A 26410-nucleotide genomic window follows, 5' to 3' on the forward strand; every position below is an offset into this window, starting at 1 on the left:
TCAAACACCCTCCATCTTCCATCAAACACCCTCCATCCTCCATCAAACACCCTCCATCCTCCATCAAACACCCTCCATCCTCCATCAAACACCCTCCATCCTCCATCAAACACCCTCCATCCTCCATCACCGGTTCCTGCCTCATTCAGGATTTAACTCAAAACCCTCCTGCTGACTTTCCAGTATATTAATGGAACTGCCCCTCCTTATCTCCAAGAACCCTCTCCCTCAATAACCCCACCCGCACCCTCAGGTCAAACGATAGCCTGCTCCTCCATGTCCCCAGGACCAAGCTTCGTCAGGACGGCTGCGCACAACCAACGCTCATTATGGTGTGTCCTGTCCTTTACAGAGAGGTGCAAGACTATAAAGTGATGTGATTAAAAAAACATGTAGAAATGAAACAGAGATTAAGTTTAAGCATTATCAAAGTTTTATTTTTAAAATGTATTATAGAGGAACAGTAGTACAATTGAAACAGAAAAAGGAGAATTTAATTTTGAAAACCTTGAAAAAACATATAAAGAGTAACCTGACTTGTTTTGTGTTTGGGGTTGAGCCCAAGAAAGGCCCATTGGTTTTGCATCACTGTAGTTTGAAAAGAGAGTTGAAAAATAGACCTTTTAAAAAAAGCTTGTTTCTGTATTAGTGTTTTGTTTGTTTTGTCCATTATAGTACAGCATAATCACATCTAAAACAATACATCATCTTGAGATCATCGGTTGTACAGTAAGGGAGTCAAAGGATAGTATAAAAACAAGAAACAGGGTGGTTAAATGGATAAGCACAGGTGTGAACACACACACACACAGACCCAGAGAGGAAAGGAAGGCTAGGGTTGTGTTCATTAGGGCACAACGTAGCAACGCATTTTGCAACGGAAAACAAAAACCAGTGTTTCTTATTGGACAAGTACAGATAGCATAGCAACTCCCTGTTTCACTTGTTTTCCGTTGTGTGCCTTCTGAATGCAACCAAGACACGACACAAAGCCAGGCCAAGGTTTTAAACAAGCTGACTGCAGCGGACTGTGTGTTTCATTAAGTAAAATCAGCTACTTACATTTTTTTTCCCCCACAGTGATTTGAAGGTAAATCATATTTTACAAACAGGGATGAGAAACTTACTATAGGTTTCCTTTAAATACATTTCCACTTTGAGAAAAGGGAGATCAAACATTTCTGTATAATTTTAGCACTTCAATATATATATCCACTGCATATGGACAGAAACTGCTGTTCCTACATTTCAAACAATCCATATTTCTTATAAAATATGTTCTTAATGAAATAAAAAGGAAAAGTAAATACATCTTTGTAAAGGACAAATAAAACTATATATGTATCTAGGGTAAAGTGAATGATTATTGTTTTTATCAAAACATTTAAATCTGACGATTACATACACAAGCAAGGATCTACACACTATAGAATTTACCTGGCTTTTTTTAATACATCATCTCAACAATAATAAACTATTTTGTTTGGACAAACAGATAGAAATTAACAGTCTTGATTGCATTTTGGAGTCAATATAATATTAAATAACAAAATGTCTTAAAAAATGTTCCGCGTGGAAGAGAAAAGACCGTCTTAATATTGTTCCATTCAGACCTTCTTTGGGGAAGCAAACAAAGACTAAATGATTTTCATGAACGCAAAAAAAATAAGTAAGTGCATGTCTATGATGGCCATAGAGCTTCACTTTATATCTAACAAAGTGTTTTCCTACCTGGCAGACAAAATAAAAGGACTTAACAAATTCAATAAAAACTGATTGTAAAAAAATCATCACTTTTGAAAATGGAGTTTCTCTTTCAGACTTCATAAATCACATATAATGATCTATCGGCACTCTTCAAATACCACCTTACACCCAACGTTCAAGTTAATAATAGCATATATATATATATATATATACTCAGTACCTAACATAAACCATGTATATATATATATAAATCTTCTTAACTTAGGTCCAGTACTGTCGGTAGTTCTACAAAATGGTATGTGAGTGTGTGAGTATTAAATAAAAAAAGACAATAGCACAACAGTGTTCTATAGAGAGCTGATTAATACATATAACTGAGTCATTTCAAGCTTCATGATTAGAAACATCATATACAGCCGTAGGTCCAGTATTTTGCGACATAAGCATTACAGCACCAATCATTTCCATCATTTGGCAAAATTCAAGCTTTAAATTAATGTCAAAATGCTTTATAAAGTGTTACTGTGTGGTGCTGTGATTCATACAAAGCTAGTAAATAACATTTCCCCCTATACTTTCACTGCTTTTTTATGAATCACTTTCTATTTTCTCTCTGCTTTATAAGGGATACAACAAGATTTTGGTAATGAGGCCTTATCTACTTTCCCAGAGTCCGATGAAATCGCGAATACTATTTTTTGTCTCTGTGTCCATTATGAAGGAAGTTACTGTCGAGAGCCAATGCTAACCAGCGTTAGCGCAATGACAGGAAGTCTATGGGTATCTTGCTAGCAGGTGAGTAGATACCCATAGACTTCCAGTCATTGTGCTAAAGTTAGTTAGTATTGACTAGTGGAACTACCTCGAACTTCCTTCATACTGGACACAGAGACATAGACATTGTATCCACGACTTCATCCGACTCTGGGGAAGTAGATAACGGTCCTCATTGCCAAAATACCCAAGTATCCCTTTCAGATTTTTTCTCAGCATTTTTCAGTAGTTTTCTTATTTTCTGCTAAATCTTGGTGTGCGTTCTGCTTGGCACATAGCACAGCCCACTTAATATTAGTGGGCTATTAATATTAGATAAATTAGTCACAAACAGATTTTTTGGTTCCAAGATTTGTGCATGAAAAGATAAAATTATAATGTTCAGAGCATCTAAACATAAAATCTTCCTGTCGGCAAATAATGCTCTCTTTCTTTGACGTACTTTATGCTAAAACACGCAGCTAACAATAAACTTTCAGACTTGACAGAAAGTCCAAATCTGAAAGGGAACTTCTCTGATAGCAGTTTACAACAAAACAGACAACAAAGTATATTTAATAAGACCATAATAACTTCTCTTTCATAAATTAAATAATTAACATTTATTTTAAAGATGATTGGCCTATCGTAACTTAAACCGCTGTACACCACCAACCCCCTCCCCCCAAAAATAAAATACAGCACCATAAACCTGATTTCAATATTTCATTTTTATCTCTTTCTCTAGTGAGCACTAAGCTCAGAGTCTGACACATAGAATATCTGTACATCTTGGAGTCCCTCGCTACCAAAGCTTCTCTTTGTCTCATACACTGAACCGTGTAAATAACCTCATGGTTTGATAGCACTTTGATTGTTTACCAGCTTTTTAAAATGTATAATTCGTCAACTATTTTGTTTCTATCTGAGCAAGTCACTACTCGTTCTCAAGGGCAGCACCAGTGTCACCCTCCTCCCAGTTGGATTGGTCGTTGTCGTTAGGCTCCTCCCCCTCCTCAGCCATGTCCTCGTCAGGCTCCTCCCCCTCTCCTCCCTCCTCGAAGTCATCGTCTTCACGGACGAACCCCTCCAGGGACTCCAGGCCCTCCTGTGTGGCCTGGTGGGAATCTGCACATTCCGCACATTCCGCACAAACGCCGTAGCGCCGCGAGCCATGCCGGATCCCCACGCTGGCCGCCAGCATGAAGATCTTTTTACATACCATGCACTTGTACTTCTTGTCCTTTTTGTGCACCTGTAGGGATGGGGAGGGGGGAGAGAGCGAGACAAAGGTTAATGCTCTGTTCAAGTTCTGTCGGAATAGAGGACAGAGTGATGGGGGGGAGAGAGAGGGAAGGTGGAGGAAGGAGAGAAGGTGGAGGACAGAGTCATGGAGGGGGAGAGAGAGGGAAGGTGGAGGAAGGAGAGAAGGTGGAGGACAGTGATGAGGAGGAGAGAGAGGGAAGGTGGAGGAATGAGAGAAGGTAGAGGACAGAGTCATGGAGGGGGAGAGAGAGGGAAGGTGGAGGAAGGAGAGAAGGTGGAGGACAGTGATGAGGAGGAGAGAGAGGGAAGGTGGAGGAAGGAGAGAAGGTGGAGGACAGAGTCATGGAGGGGGAGAGAGAGGGAAGGTGGAGGAAGGAGAGAAGATGGAGGACAGTGATGAGGGGGAGAGAGAAGGGGAGGGTGGAGGACAGAGTATGGATGGGTGTGTGTGTGTGATAATGTTTTGAAGAGGGAGGTGGTGTGATTTAAAAACAAGTAATTAAGGAAATCAAAGATGACATGGTCACAAGGACATGGTGTTTAGAGGCAAGCGAGGGTGTCTGAAGGACTCAGGTCCTCTACTCAACAGGGAATGTGAGTAGCTAGGGGAAGGTGCAATGTGTTTTAGGGACTGAGGGGGTTGTGGAGGCAGACTCATGTGCAGGGTGTTTTAGGGACTGGGGGGGTGTGGAGGTAGACTCAGGTGCAGGGTGTTTTAGGGACTGGGGGGGTGTGGAGGTAGACTCAGGTGCAGGGTGTTTTAGGGACTGAGGGGGTGTGGAGGTAGACTCAGGTGCAGGGTGTTTTAGGGACTGAGGGGGTGTGGAGGTAGACTCAGGTGCAGGGTGTTTTAGGGACTGAGGGGGTGTGGAGGTAGACTCAGGTGCAGGGTGTTTTAGGGACTGAGGGGGTGTGGAGGTAGACTCAGGTGCAGGGTGTTTTAGGGACTGAGGGGGTGTGGAGGTAGACTCAGGTGCAGGGTGTTTTAGGGACTGAGGGGGTGTGGAGGTAGACTCAGGTGCAGGGTGTTTTAGGGACTGAGGGGGTGTGGAGGTAGACTCAGGTGCAGGGTATTTTAGGGACTGAGGGGGTGTGGAGGTAGACTCAGGTGCAGGGTGTTTTAGGGACTGAGGGGGTGTGGAGGTAGACTCAGGTGCAGGGTGTTTTAGGGTCTGAGGGGGTGTGGAGGTAGACTCAGGTGCAGGGTGTTTTAGGGACTGAGGGGGTGTGGAGGTATACTCAGGTGCAGGGTGTTTTAGGGACTGGGGGGGTGTGGAGGTAGACTCGGGTGCAGGGTGTTTTAGGGACTGAGGGGGTGTGGAGGTAGACTCAGGTGCAGGGTGTTTTAGGGACTGGGGGGGTGTGGAGGTAGACTCAGGTGCAGGGTGTTTTAGGGACTGAGGGGGTGTGGAGGTAGACTCAGGTGCAGGGTGTTTTAGGGACTGAGGGGGTGTGGAGGTAGACTCAGGTGCAGGGTGTTTTAGGGACTGAGGGGGTGTGGAGGTAGACTCAGGTGCATGGTGTTTTAGGGACTGAGGGGGTGTGGAGGTAGACTCAGGTGCAGGGTGTTTTAGGGACTGAGGGGGTGTGGAGGTAGACTCAGGTGCAGGGTGTTTTAGGGACTGGGGGGGTGTGGAGGTAGACTCAGGTGCAGGGTGTTTTAGGGACTGAGGGGGTGTGGAGGTAGACTCAGGTGCAGGGTGTTTTAGGGACTGAGGGGGTGTGGAGGTAGACTCAGGTGCAGGGTGTTTTAGGGACTGAGGGGGTGTGGAGGTAGACTCAGGTGCAGGGTGTTTTAGGGACTGAGGGGGTGTGGAGGTAGACTCAGGTGCAGGGTGTTTTAGGGACTGAGGGGGTGTGGAGGTAGACTCAGGTGCAGGGTGTTTTAGGGACTGAGGGGGTGTGGAGGTAGACTCAGGTGCAGGGTGTTTTAGGGACTGAGGGGGTGTGGAGGTAGACTCAGGTGCAGGGTGTTTTAGGGACTGAGGGGGTGTGGAGGTAGACTCAGGTGCAGGGTGTTTTAGGGACTGAGGGGGTGTGGAGGTAGACTCAGGTGCAGGGTATTTTAGGGACTGAGGGGGTGTGGAGGTAGACTCAGGTGCAGGGTGTTTTAGGGACTGAGGGGGTGTGGAGGTAGACTCAGGTGCAGGGTGTTTTAGGGTCTGAGGGGGTGTGGAGGTAGACTCAGGTGCAGGGTGTTTTAGGGACTGAGGGGGTGTGGAGGTATACTCAGGTGCAGGGTGTTTTAGGGACTGAGGGGGTGTGGAGGTAGACTCGGGTGCAGGGTGTTTTAGGGACTGAGGGGGTGTGGAGGTAGACTCGGGTGCAGGGTGTTTTAGGGACTGAGGGGGTGTGGAGGTAGACTCAGGTGCAGGGTGTTTTAGGGACTGAGGGGGTGTGGAGGTAGACTCAGGTGCAGGGTGTTTTAGGGACTGAGGGGGTGTGGAGGTAGACTCAGGTGCAGGGTGTTTTAGGGACTGAGGGGGTGTGGAGGTAGACTCAGGTGCAGGGTGTTTTAGGGACTGGGGGGGTGTGGAGGTAGACTCAGGTGCAGGGTGTTTTAGGGACTGAGGGGGTGTGGAGGTAGACTCAGGTGCAGGGTGTTTTAGGGACTGAGGGGGTGTGGAGGTAGACTCAGGTGCAGGGTGTTTTAGGGACTGATGGGGTGTGGTAACTTTCCCAAAATACCCTGTTTTTCCAGAAATTCTGGTTGGAAGATTCAGGATTTCCTGATAATTACCTCCTGAATACAATAATCTTCCAACTAGGATTTCTGGAAAACCTGGGAATCTTGAGAAAGTAACTGTCATTTTGCAACCCTACTCAGGTGTCTGGGGGGAGGTGAGAATGTAGAGGAGGACAGCTATGTCTGGGGGAAGGTGAGAATGTGGAGGAGGACAGCTATGTTTGGGGGGAGGTGAGAATGTGGAGGAGGACAGCTATGTCTGGGGGAAGGTGAGAATGTGGAGGAGGACAGCTATGTTTGGGGGGAGGTGAGAATGTGGAGGAGGACAGCTATGTTTGGGGGAAGGTGAGAATGTGGAGGAGGACAGCTATGTCTGGGGGAAGGTGAGAATGTGGAGGAGGACAGCTATGTTTGGGGGGAGGTGAGAATGTGGAGGAGGACAGCTATGTTTGGGGGAAGGTGAGAATGTGGAGGAGGACAGCTATGTCTGGGGGAAGGTGAGAATGTGGAGGAGGACAGCTATGTTTGGGGGGAGGTGAGAATGTGGAGGAGGACAGCTATGTTTGGGGGGAGGTGAGAATGTGGAGGAGGACAGCTATGTCTGGGGGAAGGTGAGAATGTGGAGGAGGACAGCTATGTTTGGGGGGAGGTGAGAATGTGGAGGAGGACAGCTATGTTTGGGGGAAGGTGAGAATGTGGAGGAGGACAGCTATGTTTGGGGGAAGGTGAGAATGTGGAGGAGGACAGCTATGTTTGGGGGAGGTGAGAATGTGGAGGAGGACAGCTATGTCTGGGGGAAGGTGAGAATGTGGAGGAGGACAGCTATGTTTGGGGGGAGGTGAGAATGTGGAGGAGGACAGCTATGTTTGGGGGGAGGTGAGAATGTGGAGGAGGACAGCTATGTCTGGGGGAAGGTGAGAATGTGGAGGAGGACAGCTATGTTTGGGGGGAGGTGAGAATGTGGAGGAGGACAGCTATGTTTGGGGGAAGGTGAGAATGTGGAGGAGGACAGCTATGTTTGGGGGAAGGTGAGAATGTGGAGGAGGACAGCTATGTTTGGGGGAGGTGAGAATGTGGAGGAGGACAGCTATGTCTGGGGGAAGGTGAGAATGTGGAGGAGGACAGCTATGTCTGGGGGAAGGTGAGAATGTGGAGGAGGACAGCTATGTCTGGGGGGAGGTGAGAATGTGGAGGAGGACAGCTATGTCTGGGGGGAGGTGAGAATGTGGAGGAGGACAGCTATGTCTGGGGGGAGGTGAGAATGTGGAGGAGGACAGCTATGTCTGGGGGAAGGTGAGAATGTGGAGGAGGACAGCTATGTCTGGGGGAAGGTGAGAATGTGGAGGAGGACAGCTATGTCTGGGGGGAGGTGAGAATGTGGAGGAGGACAGCTATGTCTGGGGGAAGGTGAGAATGTGGAGGAGGACAGCTATGTTTGGGGGAAGGTGAGAATGTGGAGGAGGACAGCTATGTCTGGGGGGAGGTGAGAATGTGGAGGAGGACAGCTATGTCTGGGGGAAGGTGAGAATGTGGAGGGAGGCTATGACACGGTGATGTGTGTGTAGGGTCTTACCAGGGAATGTCTCTTGACGGGAAGGTGACAGTGTAGAGGGAGGCTATGACACGGTGATGTGTGTGTAGGGTCTTACCAGGGAATGTCTCTTGACGGGAAGGTGTCAGTGTAGAGGGAGGCTATGACACGGTGATGTGTGTGTAGGGTCTTACCAGGGAATGTCTCTTGACGGGAAGGTGACAGTGTAGAGGGAGGCTATGACACGGTGATGTGTGTGTAGGGTCTTACCAGGGAATGTCTCTTGACGGGAAGGTGACAGTGTAGAGGGAGGCTATGACACGGTGATGTGTGTGTAGGGTCTTACCAGGGAATGTCTCTTGACGGGAAGGTGACAGTGTAGAGGGAGGCTATGACACGGTGATGTGTGTGTAGGGTCTTACCAGGGAATGTCTCTTGACGGGAAGGTGACAGTGTAGAGGGAGGCTATGACACGGTGATGTGTGTGTAGGGTCTTACCAGGGAATGTCTCTTGACGGGAAGGTGACAGTGTAGAGGGAGGCTATGACACGGTGATGTGTGTGTAGGGTCTTACCAGGGAATGTCTCTTGACGGGAAGGTGACAGTGTAGAGGGAGGCTATGACACGGTGATGTGTGTGTAGGGTCTTACCAGGGAATGTCTCTTGACGTGCTCTCTGCGGGTGAACAGCTTGCCACAGAGATCACAGCTGAAGGAGCGGACGCCGGAGTGAATGATGAGGTGCCTCTTTAGTGTTCTCCGGTGCTTGGCGATGTAGTTACAATGGGGACACTTGAGCTTATTCAGGGCCGTGTCGGACGACTCGCCTGAGAAGAAAAACACAAACAGGTTATGAGTCAGGAGGCTGCTTTCTACTCAGCTGCTCAAACCCACATTTGACAGACAATGAAGGGAGGAAATTGGAGCAGTTAGTTAACGAGCCACCCCGGTCTCTGGTGGTACAAGCCCTTTGCTCTTCACTTCTCAGTAGAAGAGAGGAGCTGTTGGGTGTGGTGGTGGGGTGAGGGGGGTCCCTAGTGAGGGGATATCATGTTACCATGGTGTTTATGGAAAGGGAAAACAGTCACAGAGTTACCCCCATAAAATACTAGAAACTGTGTCAGTTGCCATGGCAACTACTGCCTAAGGGACATAACAAAATAAGTGTAATGTGATTTCCCTACTGAAAACATGTCATTGTTTTACCATTAACCCACTGACATAAAACATTTCAGATTCGTGTAGGAAGGAAAGAATCTTGAAGAAAATGTTCGGAAATGCAGTGCCTCGGCTGCTATGAACACATTTCACAAGATATCAACAAGATTCAAATTAAAGTGGGCACAAATTACAGCCTCCATAAGCAACTACACAATTGTGAAGAAAGATATTTGAGGAATCTATGATGTGAAAAAGTAGAATCATAACACCACACTAACTACAAAACCCCAGGGATAGCTATAGATAGTGACTAGTTAACTGATTGATTTGGCAAGGCTCTGTGCTATTCTGTGCCACAGCACAGCCACCTGAACGATAGGGTTCTGCCTTTGTCTTTGTTTGTGCCGAGACACAAAGCGTTGTCAAGCAGGCCAGGTTGCCAGGGGGCTGAGGAAAAGCAGGTCACCTGTGCTGTTCGTGTTCAACAGGATACAGTGTGTTCCACCACCTTGTGGGATATTTACATTTTAGTCGTTTCACTCCGATCCAGAGCCAGTTAGAATAACTTTTCCGATCACTGATCACAATCATATTAACCATCCACCGAGTTAGGTTCATGACATAAGGTTTGAAAACAAAATCGATCATAAGTACAGTAATCTCTAATCTGTAAGTACCAAAGTCTGAACATATTTCTGAACAGATACTAAGCCAACTACTAGAGTGTATAATAGTAGGTACATGCAGATTATACAAGAAGAGATCTCACCATTCTCCCAGGACTCTCCTTGCTGGGAGGAGTCTTGTAGGAGGCTGTACTGAATCTGGTTGGCCAGTTCTGTGAGAGGAGAAACAAAGAGATGATCAGAGGGGCTGAAAGGTTTGGGGGGGGCAGAAGGACCTTACCTTACGTACACAAAAGACCAGGCCCCACAATCCCCCCCCACCCCAGTTTACAGACCTAACCCCAGGGTCGTGTTCAGCAGGGCACACTGTAGGAAAAATCTTTAAAAAATAAATTAAGAAAATGACTTATTGGACAAGTCGTGGAGGTAGACCCTCCCTGTTTCATTCTGCTTTTGTGTTTTCTGTTTGGTGCCTAATCCCTCGTGAATACGACCCTGGAGCTGCCTGTGTTCTGCCTGCCTGTGTCTGTAGAACACTTCCTCTAGCCAGGCCACTGTATTCAGCAGCCTCTCCCAGCCTCTCCCACTGGGCTGTGGATTAAGCCAGGATGAAGCTCTCAGCCCTTCACTGAGGATCATGTTACACTGAACAGGCTTAATTAGCCATAGCTCTGGGCCTGGCCCTCAGAGCCCATTGTTAAGTACCTGACCACTGGTCCCATTCTCTATTCTGCCTGCCTGGGTCAATATTTGGAATGGTAAGGACAGCCCCAGTGCATTAGGGGGGATTAGGGAGGGAGGGAGGGAGGGGCAGACCCTGACAGCTTTGCACCTCCAAGGGATTGGGAGGTTATTTAGTGTGTGTGTAAAGAGGCAGCAACCAGGCAGCCTGCACTTTAAAACAATCCAACTGCCTTGTTTAGAGAGGAACCTAGAATTTAAAGCCAGAAATCCAGAAACTCTGCTATGGTAAAGCAGAGGAATGGACCTCTGGTCACCTGAAGCTTAGGTAGTGTTCATTCGGCACCAAACAGAAGAAAACAGATTGAAACAGGGAGACTTATCCAATAAGAAATGCTCATTTATCCATTGCAAAATGTAAAAAAATAAATAATAATTTTGGTCTCCTCAAAGTTGGGTAAATCTGCTTTCAATTTATTTGTACCCCATGTATGGAACAATCTACAGAGTTCCCTATAACTGGATGTTCTGGTACCTCTCTGGCAGTTTAAAATGTTGATTGGGGACCTCCTTGCTGAGGAATGTGATTGTTATTCTGGAATATTTGTATTATATTGTATTCTACTTTGTAAATAGTGTATATGCAGGGCTCCCTTGCAAAAGAGATCTTGGTCTCAACAGTGACCCAGTTAAAATAAAGGTAAATAAATATATTGTGCACTAATGCTAAACCGCAGATTCTCCTCATAGTAACCCATACATACTACTACAGTTACAGGGGAACTGGAGCATCTCTAATACATAGATCTGGGCTGAAGAGAGACAGAAAGGGAGGTCAGAGTGCCAAATTTGGGAATTGTGTTGCTGCATTAATGATGACACACCGAGTTGCAACACCCCTCGCCACAGTAAAACATGTGAGAAGATTTGTGTTGCGTTTAAAGGAACCTGGAGGAAGAATGTGTCCCCCGCTTTACTTCCTTATCCTGCAATAGGAGTGAAATCCCCCCTCAATGCATGATATCATTCCATACAGCACACTGCTTAATGGGGGCAGAGCTGGCCCTGTGTATGCGCGTGTGTGTGTGGCCGTGACAGGCTCATAGAGTCAGAGATAACCCAGGATTTCTGAGGTATGGTGTGGCAGGATGAGGACAGGAGTGGGGACGACTTAAAAAGGACAGGCTGGCCATACTCATACCAGGCTGGCTGCTAATTAAAAAGATATACGGATAGTGGAGGGCGTGGGGCCTTCAGTCTGGATTAGAGGTCGACCAATTAATCGGAATGGCCGATTAATTAGGGCCGATTTCAAGTTTTCATAACAATCGGAAATCTGTATTTTTGGACACCATTTTATTTTTTAACACCATTATTTAACGAGGCAAGTCAGTTAACACATTCTTATTTTCAATGACGGCCTAGGAACAGTGGGTTAACTGCCTTGTTCAGGAGCAGAACGACAGATTTTTACCTTGTCAGCTCAGGGATACAATCTTGCAACCTTATGGTTAACAAGTCCAACGCTAGTTTTCCTACTTACAAAGCATGTAGAGATCTGTCATTTTTATCATAGGTACAGTTCAACTGTGAGAGACTGAATCTAAAACAAAAATCCAGAAAATCACATTGTATTATTATTAAGTAATTAATTTGCATTTTATTGCATGACATAAGTATTTGATACATCAGAAAAGTAGAACTTAATATTTGGTACAGAAACCTTTGTTTGGAAGTACAGAGATCATATGTTTCCTGTAGTTCTTGACACACACTGCAGCAGCGATTTTGGCCCACTCCTCCATACAGACCTTCTCCAGATCCTTCAGGTTTCGGGGCTGTTGCTGGGCAATACGGACTTTCAGCTCCTGGGTTCAGATCTGGAGACTGGCTAGGCCACTCCAGGGCCATGAGATGCTTCTTACGGAGCCATTCCTTAGTTGCCCTGGCTGTGTGTTTCGGGTCGTTGTCATGCTGGAAGACCAGCCACGGCCCATCTTCAATGCTCTTACTGAGGGAAGAAGGTTGGTGGCCAAGATCTCGCGATACATGGCCCCATCCATCCTCCCCTCAATACGGTGCAGTCGTCCTGTCCCCTTTTCAGAAAAGCATCCCCAAAGAATGATGTTTCCACCTCCATGCTTCATGGTTGGGATGGTGTTCTTGGGGTTGTACTCATCCTTCTTCTTCCTCCAAACACGGCGAGTGGAGTTTAGACCAAAAAGCTCTATTTTTGTCTCATCAGACCACATGACCTTCTCCCATTCCTCCTCTGGATCATCCAGATGGTCATTAGCAAACTTCAGACGGGCCTGGACATGCGCTGGCTTGAGCAGGGGGATCTTGCGTGCGCTGCAGGATTTTAATCCATGACGGCGTAGTGTGTTAATAATGGTTTTTTTTGAGACTGTGGTCCCAGCTCTCTTCAGGTCATTGACCAGGTCCTGCCGTGTAGTTCTGGGTTGATCCCTCACCTTCCTCATGATGATTGATGCCCCATGAGGTGAGATCTTGCATGGAGCCCCAGACCGAGGGTGATTGACCGTCATCTTGAACTTCTTCAATTTTCTAATAATTGCACCAACAGTTGTTGCCTTCTCACCAAGCTGCTTGCCTATTGTCCTGTAGCCCATCCCAGCCTTGTGCAGGTCTACAATTTTATCCATGATGTCCTTACACATCTCTCTGGTCTTGGCCATTGTGGAGAGTTTGGAGTCTGTTTGATTGAGTGTGTGGATGGGTGTCTTTTATACAGGTAACGAGTTCAAACAGGTGCAGTTAATACAGGTAATGAGTGGAGAACAGGAGGGCTTCTTAAAGAAAAACTAACAGGTCTGTGAGAGCCGGAATTCTTACTGGTTGGTAGGTGATCAAATACTTCTGTCATGCAATAAAATGCACATTAATTACTTAAAAATCATACAATGTGATTTTCTGTATTTTTGTTTTAGATTCAGTCTCTCACAGTTGAAGTGTACCTATGATAACAATTACAGACCTCTACATGCTTTGTAAGTAGGAAAACCTGCAAAATTGGCAGTGTATCAAATACTTGTTCTCCCCACTGTATATTAAATACAAATCGTAAATAGAGAAATTGTCCCATAATTCGTATAATAACTACAACCTAAAACTTCTTACCTGGGAATATTGAAGACTCATGTTAAAAGGAACCACCAGCTTTCATATGTTCTCATGGTTTGAGCAAGGAACTTAAACGTTAGCTTTCTTACATGGCACATATTGCACTTTTACTTTCTTCTTCAACACTTTGTTTTTGCATTATTTAAACCAAATTGAACATGTTTCATTATTTATTTGAGGCTAAATTGATTTTATTTATGTATTATATTAAGTTAAAATAAGTGTTCATTCAGTATTGTTGTAATTGTCATTATTACAATTAAAAAAAATGGCAGATTAATTGGTATCGGCATTTCTTTGGTCCTCCAATAATCGGTCTCGGCGTTGAAAAATCATAATCGGTCGACCTCTAGTCTGGATCAGACCTGGGTTCAAATACTATTTGAAATCTTTCAAACACCACCAGCGTTTGCTCAAGCCTGCCAGATGGGTGGGTTTTGCAGTTTGGGGACTATTCTTTTTTTGTTGTTTTTTTTGTTTTGTTAGCTACTATCTTGTCTAATCGCTACAACTCCCGTACGGGCTCGGGAGAGACGAAGGTTGAAAGTCATGCGTCCTCCGATACACAACCCAACCAAGCCGCACTGCTTCTTAACACAGCGCCATCCAACCCGGAAGCCAGCCGCACCAATGTGTCGGAGGAAACACTGGCAACCTTGGCAACCTTGGTTAGCATGCACTGCGTCCGGCCCGCCATGAGACAAGGACTTCCCTACCGGCCGAACCCTCCCTAACCCGGACGACGCTAGGCCAATTGTGCGTCGCCCCACGGACCTCCCGGTCGCGGCCGGTTACGACAGAGCCTGGGCGCAAACCCTGTGGCACAGCTGGCGCTGCAGTACAGTGCCCTTAACCACTGCGCCACCCGGGAGGCCTCAGTCCCCAGTTTGGGGATTCTATTGTTCCATATTCTATTGTTCCATTATGCCAGGCAAGCTCAAATCAAGCACAGATAAAGTATTTGAAATGATTTGAAACCAGGTCTGCTCAGGGTACTGTGACTCTTTCTAGTCTCTGACTAGCACTAGCAGGCTGCCATGTCCAGTGGAACAGGACTGACCTCTGGACTAACTCAGATCTCCACCAACTAAATACCATGACTAGAGGTATGGTCGTCATACCATGTCAGTCTAGGAACTAAACAGAACATGCTAGGCTAACACGTTCTCTAAAACAGGGCTGCTGTTTGGTCATCTAAACAACTGTTGGTACGACCTACCTAAAGAATGTGCATGTGTTTATGTGTAGTCAGTTGGAGGACTGAGTGCTTGGTCTGACTACCTAAAGAACTGGCTACCTAAAGAACTGGTGTGAGAAGGTGACGTACCGGCGTTCTCAGAGAGGAAGGAGAAGTCCTCCCTGGGATAGGAGGCTGAGGGCTGGATGAACATCCCCTCATCAAACCCTTCCTCTGGCTCTGGTGGGATGTTGTAGACGAACCGCCGCGTGATCTGTTTCTTCCTCCGTCCGCTCCCCGGCTGCACCCTCTGACCTTCCCTCTTCACCGCCACCACCCTGCCCGCCGCAGCCCCGGGAGCCGGCTCGTTCCAGACGAACACCGGCCCCGGTCCCGGAACGCTCGGAGGCTCGTTCTCAGCAGACTCGGATGAGTTCTCACAGCCCCAGCTGGAGCTTCCCAGGGCGCAGCCCTCCCCTGCAGACAGCTCCACGTCACTGGGCTCCTCCTTTACGCTGCCTCCCCCTGCTTGCTCCCCATCCTGGACATGACCACTGGCTTTGATTGACAGCTTGGACAGGATGCTGGTAGCCCAGAAGTTACTCCCAGGCTTCTTGTTGGTGCTGCCGTCCAAGCCCAGCTGTCCAGCTCCGTCTTTGGCCACCGTTCTCCTCTTGTTGTAATCCACCACCACTGAGTCGGGGGCCTCCTGCTTGATGCTGATGTTGAGGGCTTCCTTGATGAACCCCCGACACGATCCCACCACCTCCGTCATCTGGAGGTAGGAGGCCACGGACATTACCTCGATGGCGTTCTGACTGGTCAGCAGGAGGTTACCGCTATACAGGAAGTCCAGGATAACCGAGAAACCTGCCACTGCCGCCACGTCGAGGTGGGTGTCGGTGACTGTGGTCGTCTGGTCACATGACGAGGATGATGAGGAAGTGTTCTCGCTCTTGGTCAGGCAGTAGAGGGTCTTAAAGTAGCGGCTCCCGGCCACGAGGATGTTCTTGTGCGCCCGGAACACCTCTCCACTCACCACGATGTTGACGTCACAGAGGATTCCTCCCTTGCGTTGTTTGTTTAGCTCCTGCAGCAGCTGGTAGCAGTAGGAGTCCTGGTTAGGTTTGTTGTTCCTGTAGTAGTCTTCTGTCTCCATGTCTGTCCCCTGGGGGGGGTCCTCACAGCCAGGCCGCTCCAGCTCCTGGTAGACAACACACACACACACACACACACACAGAGAGAACGAGAGAGAGAGAAACAAATAGATGAGCAGGATTAATGGCTAGGGACACACAAAGGAAAGGGACAATGACAGAGATGCACCTGGCAGGGGTGAAACTGGTCTGACTGGCTCCATAATGGGGGAGGTGTTGCTTCACCTGGAACTGGAAATGTGGTAACTACTTCCAAAGTAGACTGAAATACAGTCAGAGAGCTGCTTAGGTTACTGTTACTCCCACTTTTGCAGAAAATTATGGCGCAGGTTCCCAGATCACGCCAATTTGTGTGTCCAGGAATAGGGCCTAATCTGGGTCTGTGACAGCAGCTAATGGTGTTATAACCAATCAAAACAGACGGAAACAGATTTAATTGTCCCAAAACCCCACCCGCTACCTGTCAATATGATGGCTGATGGGAGAGAAACTCATTCTTCTTCTACCTCCATCCCTCCCTCTATCTTCCCTATCCCAACATGGGAGTTTCCCATCCAGGGCAGCAGGCCAAGCTGGTACGGAGGAGAGCCAGAGAGAGGGAGTACACAGCACTGCACTGACTGACATAACTGTTACTATACTAACACACTGCCTGCATACATTTCTGCCTAGTTTGGAATTGCATAGCAGATGTCCTAATCCTGAGTAATTTACATTGCTCCGAGCCCTGCATTCTCTCTCCCCCACCCCACTCTCCTTACACAGCTGGGTTTTCAGCTCAAGTAATTTATATTAAATCCATTTCTCTGCTCTTCGAGGTCCCCACCCCCCTCCCTACTCTGAGTGACTGGAAGCCCTTGTCCGCGCAGGCATGATCGGGGTTATTATCAGGAGCTGCAAGGCACTCTGTTCCTGCTAGCTAACGCTAGGCAGGACCAGGTCTAGAGGAAAGGAGAGAGAGGGCGAGAGAGAGAGCTAGCAGAGAGAAGAAGAGATAGAGCCAGGTCACCCCATTTACCCTCACAATACCAGGCTCTCTCCTCTCTTGCAGGCTCATTGTTCAGTGCTGCTTTGTGCCTCACTGGGGTTTCTTTGTATGGCCCTGCACTCACACACTTATTAGATACAGCAGCTAAACCCTGGCTCCTCTGTGCCTGCTCTGCTCTTTGCTCCCACTTAACCAGAAAGGCCCTGACTTGACACTTGTGTGTGTGTGTGTGTGTGTGTGTATGTGTGTGTGAGGGAGAGTGTGTGTAAGGGAGACGGGCTGCATGTGGCTCTCTAAGAGGGGCTAAGCCCTGAATAGGATAACAGGAAGGAAGACGCAGAATGATTCAATCATCCACACAACCATACAATGGGCTCAATGCCACAGAGTCGGTCACCTTATTTTCTGCCCTAACAGGATGGGTAGTATTTGGAGAGGTGTGGCATTGACACTTTGAAAGGCGTGTGTATACGGAAGGAGGGTGAGCAGGCAGATTAACCATCTCTGGTGAAATCGCCTGCTTCCTGGTTGCATAAAGAGGCATATTTACTATCTTTAAATCAAATTTAAATCACATTCACCGAATACAACAGGTGTGGACTTTACCGTGAAATGCTTACTCACGAGCCTTTCCCAACAACACAGTTATAAAGTAAGACAATTAGCAAATTAAATAGAAAATAGGAACACGAATAACAATAACGAGGCTTTATACAAGGAGTACCGGTACCAAGTCAATGTGCAGGGGTACGAGGTAGTAGAGATAATATGTACAGGTCGGGGTAAAAGTGACTAGGCAGTCACATTCACTGGATTAACAAGACCCAACAACTGACAGGTCACAATGGTGGGGATACGTCCTGGTATTCAGGCAGTTTTAACCATAATAACTGCCACAGTAACTGAGACTGGTCACAATGGTTGGGGTACAGGCCTGCTACACTGCTGCATGTAGGCCTAGGCTGTGTGAGCTGGGCTGCAGTATGGAGGTACGGGAGCCAGGCTAGGACACTACTCTCTCTGGCTCCATACTGGGCTCATCCTTCATCCAGATGTGCCACGTGTTACGGACTGTGTTAGTGCTGCTGGATCGGCAGGTCTCTCACACTGCTCTGGCTGAGTCCAAATGAGAATACCATGGTGAGAAGACGAACCTCTGACGTGGCCATTTATTGTGAGCCAGGCCCAGTGATGTTATGGTGGAAACATGAGGTTAGAGTACTGGTAGGCTCGAGGCCCGTTGACGTTCATCATCTAAATGAAATCTAGTGCCTTCAGGAAGTATTCAGACCCTTCCCTTTCTCCACATGTCATTACACAACAGCCTTATTCTAAAGTGGATTCGGAAAAAATTATAATCTCATCAATCTACACACAATACCCAATAATGGCAAAGTGAAAACAGGTTTTCCGAGACAGGATTGTGTCGGGGCACAGATCTGGGGAAGGGGACCAAAAAAATGTCTGCAGCATTGATGTTTCCCAAGAACACAGTGGCCTCCATCATTCTTAAATGGAAGAAGTTTGTAACCACCAAGACGACTCCTAGAGCTGGCCGCATGGACAAACTGAGCAATCGGGGGAGAAGGGCCTTGGTCAGGGAGGTGACCAAGAACACGATGGAAGCTACTCCTCAGTAAAAGGAATATGACAGCCCGCTTGGAGTTCTCTAGTCTGATGAAACCAAGATGGAACTCTTTGGCCTGAATGCCAAGCTTCACGTCTGGAGGAAACCTGGCACCATTCCTACAGTGAAGCATGGCGGTGGCAGCATCATGCTGTGGGATGTTTTTCAACTAAAGGGACTGGGAGACTAGTCAGGATCGAGGGAAATATGAACGGAGTAAAGTACAGATATCGTTGATGAAAACCTGCTCCAGAGCCCTCAGGACCTGAGACTGGGGCCAAGGTTCACCTTCTAACAGGACAACGACCCTAAGCACACAGCCAAGACAACATAGGAGTGATTAGGGAAAAGTCTCTGAATGTCCTTGAGTGGGCCCAGCCAGAGCCTGGACTTGAACCCAATCAAACATCTCTGGAGAGGACCTGCAGAGAAGGATGGGAGAAACTCCCCAAATACAGGTTTTCCAAGCATGTAGCATCATACCCAAGAAGACTTGAGGCTGTAATCGCTGCCAAGGGTTTTATTTATCTGTTATTTTACCAGGTAAATTGACTGAGAACACATTCTCATTTGCAGCAACGACCTGGGGAATAGTTACAGGGGAGAGGAGGATGAATGAGCCAATTGTAAACTGGGGATTATTAGGTGACCGTGATGGTTTGAGGGCCAGATTGGGAATTTAGCAGGGACACCAGGGTTAACACCCCTACTCTTACGATAAGTGCCATGGGATCTTTAATGACCTCACAGTCAGGACACCCGTTTAACGTCCCATCCGAAAGACAGCACCCTACACAGGCCAGTATCCCCAATCACTGCCCTGGGGCATTGGGATATTATTGTTTTAGACCAGAGGAAAGAGTGCCTCCTACTGGCCCTCCAACACCACTTCCAGCAGCATCTGGTCCCCCATCCAGGAACTGACCAGGATCAACCCTGCTTAGCTTCAGAAGCGGTATGCACGGTGGTATGCTGCTGGCATAGGGTGCTTCAACAAAGTACTGAGTAAAGGTTCTGAATACTTACGTAAATGTAATATCAGCTTTATAAAATGTTCTAAAGATTTCTTAAAAACCTGTTTTTTCTTTGTCATTATGGGTTATTGTGTGGAGATTTAGGAGGGGAAACTATTGAATCAATTTTAGAATAAGGCTGTAACGTAACAAAAATGTGGAAAAGGTCTGAATACTTTCCGAATGCACTGTATGTGAAATTCTGTGTTTAGGCTATTACTATCGACGGATTACTAAAATGGACTGCAAATGCAGCCTAGGCCGATACAAACAAATTGAAACGACTTTTACAGTAGATCTACCTAGCAGTCCTTAACTGTGTGATGTAGGCTACTGTTGACTAATCTCTCACCATCCAGGAGTACAAATATAAAACACTTCCTCTTAAAACAGAGAGTAGAATTTGTGGAACAATATCCCAGAAAATAAAAACTTACCAAGGGCCCTGGGCTAACGTTGACTACACACTACCATCCCATCCCTACCCTGAGGCCAGCTGGCTCCATACTCTCCCCTAACCCGACCGTCTCCCAGATGCTAGAACAATGCGGCAGTGTGTCTGGCCCTAAGGTGTGGGTTGGGAGCAGGCCTCAAGGCCTCCCAACAATGCAAATAGCTCCTCGTTGGGTTGACGGATTCCAGGGATGAATTGTCCGTCCCCCCTCAGACTTTGGTCCGGAATTGGGTGAAGAAAATTATGCCATTTCATGTGCTGCCACAATGTAGTTCACACAGGAATTATATTCAAAACAGCATTAGGCTACTATATATGGGGGAAAACACCACAGGGAAAATCATCTTTGCATATTTAAACTTTGACATTAACAACTGCACAGAAATTCAAGAAATTTTAAAGGCATCCAATTTTTTTTCTCTCCCAAAGCTACGAAATGAAATTAGGCTGTAGGAAAGTGTTTGATTATATGGTGGATAAGGCAGCTACTGCCTTATCCCTCGCTATCCTTAACCAAGCAGCCAGGGTAGTCTTGTTTTCAGGGAGGAGGACTACTTCTTCACTAATCCCTCCTCCCACAGCTTTCCTTCCTAATTAGTGATGTGTACAAGTTAGTGGATCCCTTCACTTCAAGTCATTCTGATTAGTGATTGTGTATATCGGACTGAACTAACCCTGGTGGTCTGGCAGTGTGATCCAATCCTCTTGCATTTCACTGACAAATTAGAGTCAAATTGTGGCTGCATGCTCTTAATTCCCCTGACAGCTTGAATCAGAGTCAGGATAAGAGGTGATAGGGCGTAGATGTCAAATAGGAAACTGGGCTCTGTAGTTTTTTTTATATACTGCTGTGATTACTCTTTAACCCTGTGTAAAAACCCTGTAATTACTACAGTAGCTAACAACATTGTTAGATAGGATTTTAATAATTGCTTTGTATTTGGGTAGCAATGGTGTTGGGCAGGTTTTGTAATTACACAAGTGGAATGTTCCATCTCACCCAGAGGGTGTTTCATAGTCCTATGATGAATATTCCAAAAGTGATTTATTTGCAGCAATATACACATTCATCATTTTGGTATTGGGAACATCATCAAGTAATCAATCGTTGATATCAAGCCTAGGGGAAAGAACCCTTGGTGATGGTCTGTCATGGTTTCTGTCCTTCTGTACATACAACCTGACAATGTATAGCTTGGTAATTATATCATAAAAAAACATACCATAAAAAAAAACTATTAACCCATAAATTGTATGGGTTGACAAGGTCCAGATGGTGCCATGACAACCCATGCTGCTGCCAGCATACATACACTACATGAACAAAAGTATGTGGACATATGCTCGTCGAATATCGCATTCCAAAATCATGGGCATTAATATGGAGTTTATCCCCCCTTTGCTGCTATAAAATCCTCCTTCCTCTGGGAAGGCTTTGCACTACATGTTGGAACATTGCTGCGTGGACTTGCTTCCATTCAGCCATTGGAGCATTAGTGAGGTCGGCACTGATGTTGGGCGATTGGGCCTGGCTTGCGGTAGGCGTTCCAATTCATCCCAAAGGTGTTCGGTGGGGTTGAGGTCGGGGGATCTGTGCAGGCGAGTCAAGTTCTTCCACACTGATCTCAACACACCATTTCTGTATGGACCTCGCTTTGTGCACAAGGGCATTGTCATCCTGAAACTGGAAAGGGCCTTCCCCAGAACGTTGCCACAAAGTTAGAATCGTCTAGAATGTAATTGTATGCTGTAGCATTAAGATTTCCCTTCACTGGAACTAAGGGACCTAGCCCAAATCATGACAAACAGCCCCAGACCATTATTCCTTCTCCACCAAACTTTACAGTTGGCACTAGAGGTCGGCCGATTAATTAGGGCCGATTTCAAGTTTTCATAACAATCGGAAATCTGTATTTTTGGGCGCCGATTTCCGATTATTAAAAACAAAACAAAAAATATACCTTTTTATTTAACTAGGCAAGTCAGTTATGAACACATTCTTATTTTCAATGACGGCCTAGGAACGGTGGGTTAACTGCCTTGTTCAGGGGCAGAACGACAGATTTTCACCTTGTCAGCTCAAGGGTTCCAATCTTGCAACCGCACAGTTAACTAGTCCAACGCTCTAACCATTGCACTCCACGAGTAGCCTGCCTGTTACGCGAATGCAGTAGAAGCCAAGGTAAATTGTTAGCTAGCATTAAACTTATCTTATAAAAAACAATCAATCATAATCACTAGTTATAACTACTAATCCAGTTTAGCAGGCAATATTAACCAGGTGAAATTGTGTCATTTATCTTGCGTTAATTGCACGCTGAGTCAGGGTATATGCAACAGTTTGGGCCGCCTGGCTCATTGCGAACTAATTTACCAGAATTTTAGGTAATTATGACATACATTGAAGGTTGTGCAATGTAACAAGAATATTTAGACTTAGGGATGCCACCCGTTAGATAAAATACCAAACGGTTCCGTATTTCACTGAAATAATAGACGTTTTGTTTTCGAAATGATAGTTTCCGGATTCGATCATATTAATGACCAAAGGCTCGTATTTCTGTGTGTTATTATGTTATAATTAAGTCTGATTTGATAGAGCAGTCTGACTGAGCAGCAGCAGGCCCGTAATCATTCATTCAAACAGCACTTTCGTGCGTTTTGCCAGCAGCTCTTCGCAAGCACAGCGCTGTTTATGACTTCAAGCCTATCAGCCTAATGGCTGGTGTAACCAATGTGAAATGGCTAACTAGTTAGCTGGGTGTGCGCTAATACTGTTTCAAACGTCACTCGCTTTTAGATTCGGAGTAGTTATTCCCCTTGCGCTGCAAGGGCCGCGGCTTTTGTGGAGTGATGGGTAACGATGCTTCGAGTGTGGCTGTTGTTGACGTGTTCCTGGTTCGAGCCCAGGTGCGAGGAGAGGGACGGAAGCTATACTGTTACACTGGCAATACAATAGTGCCTATAAGAACATCCAATAGTCAAAGGTATATGAAATACAAATGGTATAGAGAGAAATAGTCCTATAAATACTATATTAACTACAATCTAAAACCTCTTACCTTGGAATATTGAAGTCTCATGTTAAAAGGAACCACCAACTTTCATATGTTTTCATGTTCTGAGCAAGGAACTTAAACGTTAGCTTTTTTTACATGGCACACATTTTTACATGGCACATTATTTAAACCAAATTGAACATGTTTCATTATTTATTTGAGGCTAAATTGATTTTATTGATGTTTTATATTAAGTTAAAATAAGTGTTAATTCAGTATTGATGTAATTGTCATTATTACAAAAAATATATATAATTGTTTTTAATTTTTTTATTATTAAATCGACCGATTAATAGGTATCAGCATTTTTGGTCCTCCAATAATCAGTAACGGCATTGAAAAATTATAATCGGTCGATCTCTAGTTGGCACTATGCATTTCAGCAGGTAGCGTTCTCCTGGCATCCGCCAAACCCAGATTCTTCCGTCAGACTGCCAGATGGTGAAGCGTGATTCATCACTCCAGAGAACGCGTTTCCTCTGCTCCAGAGTCCAACGCGGGCGAGGTTTCCACCACTCCAGCCAATGCTTGGCATTGAGCATGGTGATCTTAGGTTTGTGTGTGGCTGCTCGGCCATGGATACCCATTTCATGAAGCTCCCGACAAACAGTTATTGTGCTGACTTTGCTTCCAGAGGCAGTTTGTAACTCGGTAGTGAGTGTTGCAACTGAGGACAGATGATTTTTTACTCGCTTCAGCACTCTGCAGTCCCGTTCTGTGAGCTTGTGTGGCCTACCACTTCGCAGCTTATGCATTGTTGCTCCTAGACGTTTCCACTTCACAATAACAGCACACACAGTTGACCGGGGCAGCAGGACAGAAATTTGACCAACTGACTTGTTGGAAAGGTGGCATCCTATGACAGTGCCTTGATGAAAGTCACTGAGCCCATTCTATTGCCAATGTTTACCTATGGCGACTGCATGGCTGTGTGCTCAATTTTATACACCTGTCAGCAACGGGTGTGGCTGAAATAGCCGAATCCACTAATTTGAATGAGTGTCCATATACTTTTGTATATATAGTGTATGAACCTATTGTAACCTTTTCACGGAAAGAATTGCATGTGGGTCAGGACGGGAGGGTAGGAAGGGAGGGTATGAAGGGGTAGCTAGCTGTCAAGCTGCTTGGACTTGATTTACCTCTCCTCCTGTCCAACCTAGCCCGTGACACACCATCTATGGATTCTGGGGAGTCATCTAGCACAATGCCTCTAATTTAGCTGCTCCAACGGGAGGGGAGAAATGCGCCAGAGGTCATTCTGCATTCTGCTCTCCACTGTGCAAAGCAGAACAGAGAAGGGAGGGGGGCAGGGGTGCGGTTCACCAGCTAGCAAAGCAAGCTAGCAATCAACCAAGGTAGTTGCTGGGGCAACAAAAGCGTTTGTTGAATGGTTGCAGGTGCATTATACTCTGGCACAGAAGAAAACATACAACTCCAGGCAAATGTTAACAGTAGATAGCTAGCTAGTATGGGTACTGTCCCTGAAGCTATGGAAATATATATATAATAACACCCTAAGGTAGCTAGCCATCAATGTGACTCCCATTACTTGTACGTGGAATAGCAAGTTAATGGGAGTCACACTGTCACTGGGCTACAGGCTAGCCAGATTTGTTTCGCTAGTAATTGGTTTCTGTATAAATGTCACCATTAAGCACATTTTAATAAACGTGAGCTGTAGCTAGGTATTTAGATTAACATGGGAGCATTGGGTAGGCTAGCTACCATTAACTATGAAACATGTCTGATTAGAACTAGCAAGTAGCTAGCTAAAAAGTAGCTAACGTTAGCGAACTAGGAAGCCAGCTGGATAGCCTCTCGCGGGGAAATGGAACTGCCAGGGAACTGAAACTCAGCTGTGCGTAAATATTGGCTAAGTTAGACACAACTCAAAATGATAACCATAAATGACGCTGTAGACACTTTACCTGCTTGGTCGGATCATTCCTTCCGTGCTCAGAAGACAGGTGATGTCTCAAAAGCAAGGCCCGCTTGTAATTTCGACTGCCTTTCACCAGCTCGTCGTTGTTTTTAGTGGCAATGTTGTGACACCAGGAGCAAGACATAAGTCCCGTCTCCTGGCAAAATTTGAGCCATGGGAACTCCTGTCGCCATGATGCTTGGAATGGCGAATGTTTCTGGAGTAACGTCTGCGGTCTCATTTCTACCCAAGACTTCCTGGCACCACCGGTTTCCTGCTCCCCGTCTCCCCCGCTCCCCGCTTCGCCTCTGTCCTCGCTGTTCTGGCCGTTACCCGCTGTCCACTTACTCCCTTTCCTGGACTCGTCTTTTCTGACAGTTACTGCCACCCAACCAACACGATCATCTCCGTTCCCGTCTGCCCAGTTGCCCCCTTCCGGGTCCTCTTCCTCCTCCGCCTCTGGTTCTGTGCTATCGCTGACAGATCCCCCACCCTCCACTCTCTCTTGCGATGGTCCTTTTGCCCCCAGATCCCTATCCTCTTCTTGATCTGGTCTGTTCCCGTTCAAATTTCGTTCTTGACAGGCCTGGGCCTCCCAGCAGTTACTGTTGCTCCCCCCGACACCACTGGAACCGGTTACGGCTAATCCACCTCCTCTGAACGCCAGCGACCTGCGGTTTCTCTCCCCAGACATTTTCTTAATATATTAAAATATACCACTTTCTTAACAATATCCCTACCGACTAATGTCGATATATTAAAGTATTCTATGTTGCGGATCCGAATTAAATGTCTATTTATCGTTTTTTCCTATTTTGGCCTCCTGGTGAGAGTATGTAGGTTATGCGGAAATAAATAAAGCTTTAAAACGCATAATGAATTTCAGGGTTCTCGCTGCGTCCGCGCAGGCCCTACAGAGGTCGAATGGCAACGACTTTCCCCACAATGCACTTCGACCAGAGAAAGGGGGGTCGTGGGGGGTCATTTAAAGGAAGATGGGGGTGCTGTTCTTTTATAGCTCAACGCTGTTTACAGCAAGGGGTCTTTTGTGTGAGTGGCTGCACCCATTTTCCACGTGCTTTTCATCTTTGGTTTTGCTTGTCTCCAACCAACAAATCCTTGTCCTCCTTTCAGACCTCCTGCCAAGCGGGGTGACGGTCCCCTTGTATTTAACTGCATCAAACAGATCTAGTGCGCACCTATGGTATTTGTATGACATGAATTTCAATGGGCAGGTACAACAAATGATCCAACCAAACGCACAAGGTGTGGTGGTGACCTAGGAACATACAGATACTAGATACTCTCTGAATGTTCCTAGGTGGTGACACAGCTACCAGGTGAATGATTAACACTTTCATGGTTCTTTGCGTTCCACATTTTTCACCATTACTATTTCGTCATTTCCAATATATTTTATGCAATCCAACATCACCCAGTTTTTTTATAGGCATATA

At 46.4% G+C, this 26410-nt stretch overlaps 1 protein-coding gene across 1 annotated transcript; it reads right to left on the reverse strand.

Moving 5' to 3' along the window:
- Positions 1-415: 415 nt before the first annotated feature.
- On the reverse strand, positions 416-25911 carry LOC109907284 (zinc finger and BTB domain-containing protein 10). Its single transcript, XM_020505162.2, has 5 exons — positions 24961-25911; positions 14882-15935; positions 9873-9941; positions 8594-8769; positions 416-3715 (listed from the first exon to the last, which is right to left on the reverse strand). Exons 1-5 carry the CDS (start codon positions 25645-25647, stop codon positions 3398-3400), a joined length of 2304 nt encoding a protein of 767 aa, XP_020360751.1. The 5' UTR covers positions 25648-25911; the 3' UTR covers positions 416-3397.
- Between the last annotated feature and the right edge of the window lie 499 nt (positions 25912-26410).

The sequence above is a fragment of the Oncorhynchus kisutch genome, linkage group LG17 (assembly GCF_002021735.2).
Source record: "Oncorhynchus kisutch isolate 150728-3 linkage group LG17, Okis_V2, whole genome shotgun sequence".
In the NCBI taxonomy this organism is placed as follows: domain Eukaryota; kingdom Metazoa; phylum Chordata; class Actinopteri; order Salmoniformes; family Salmonidae; genus Oncorhynchus; species Oncorhynchus kisutch.

Excerpts from the sequence above, each read along its gene's own strand:
- LOC109907284 (XM_020505162.2), bottom strand. The coding sequence starts at position 25,647 with ATGTCTGGGGAGAGAAACCGCAGGTCGCTGGCGTTCAGAGGAGGTGGA. Across the intron at positions 9,942-14,881 it reads CTTCCTCTCTGAGAACGCCG|AACTGGCCAACCAGATTCAG; the intron begins GTACGTCACCTT and ends CTCCTCTCACAG. Across the intron at positions 3,716-8,593 it reads ACGTCAAGAGACATTCCCTG|GTGCACAAAAAGGACAAGAA; the intron begins GTAAGACCCTAC and ends CCATCCCTACAG.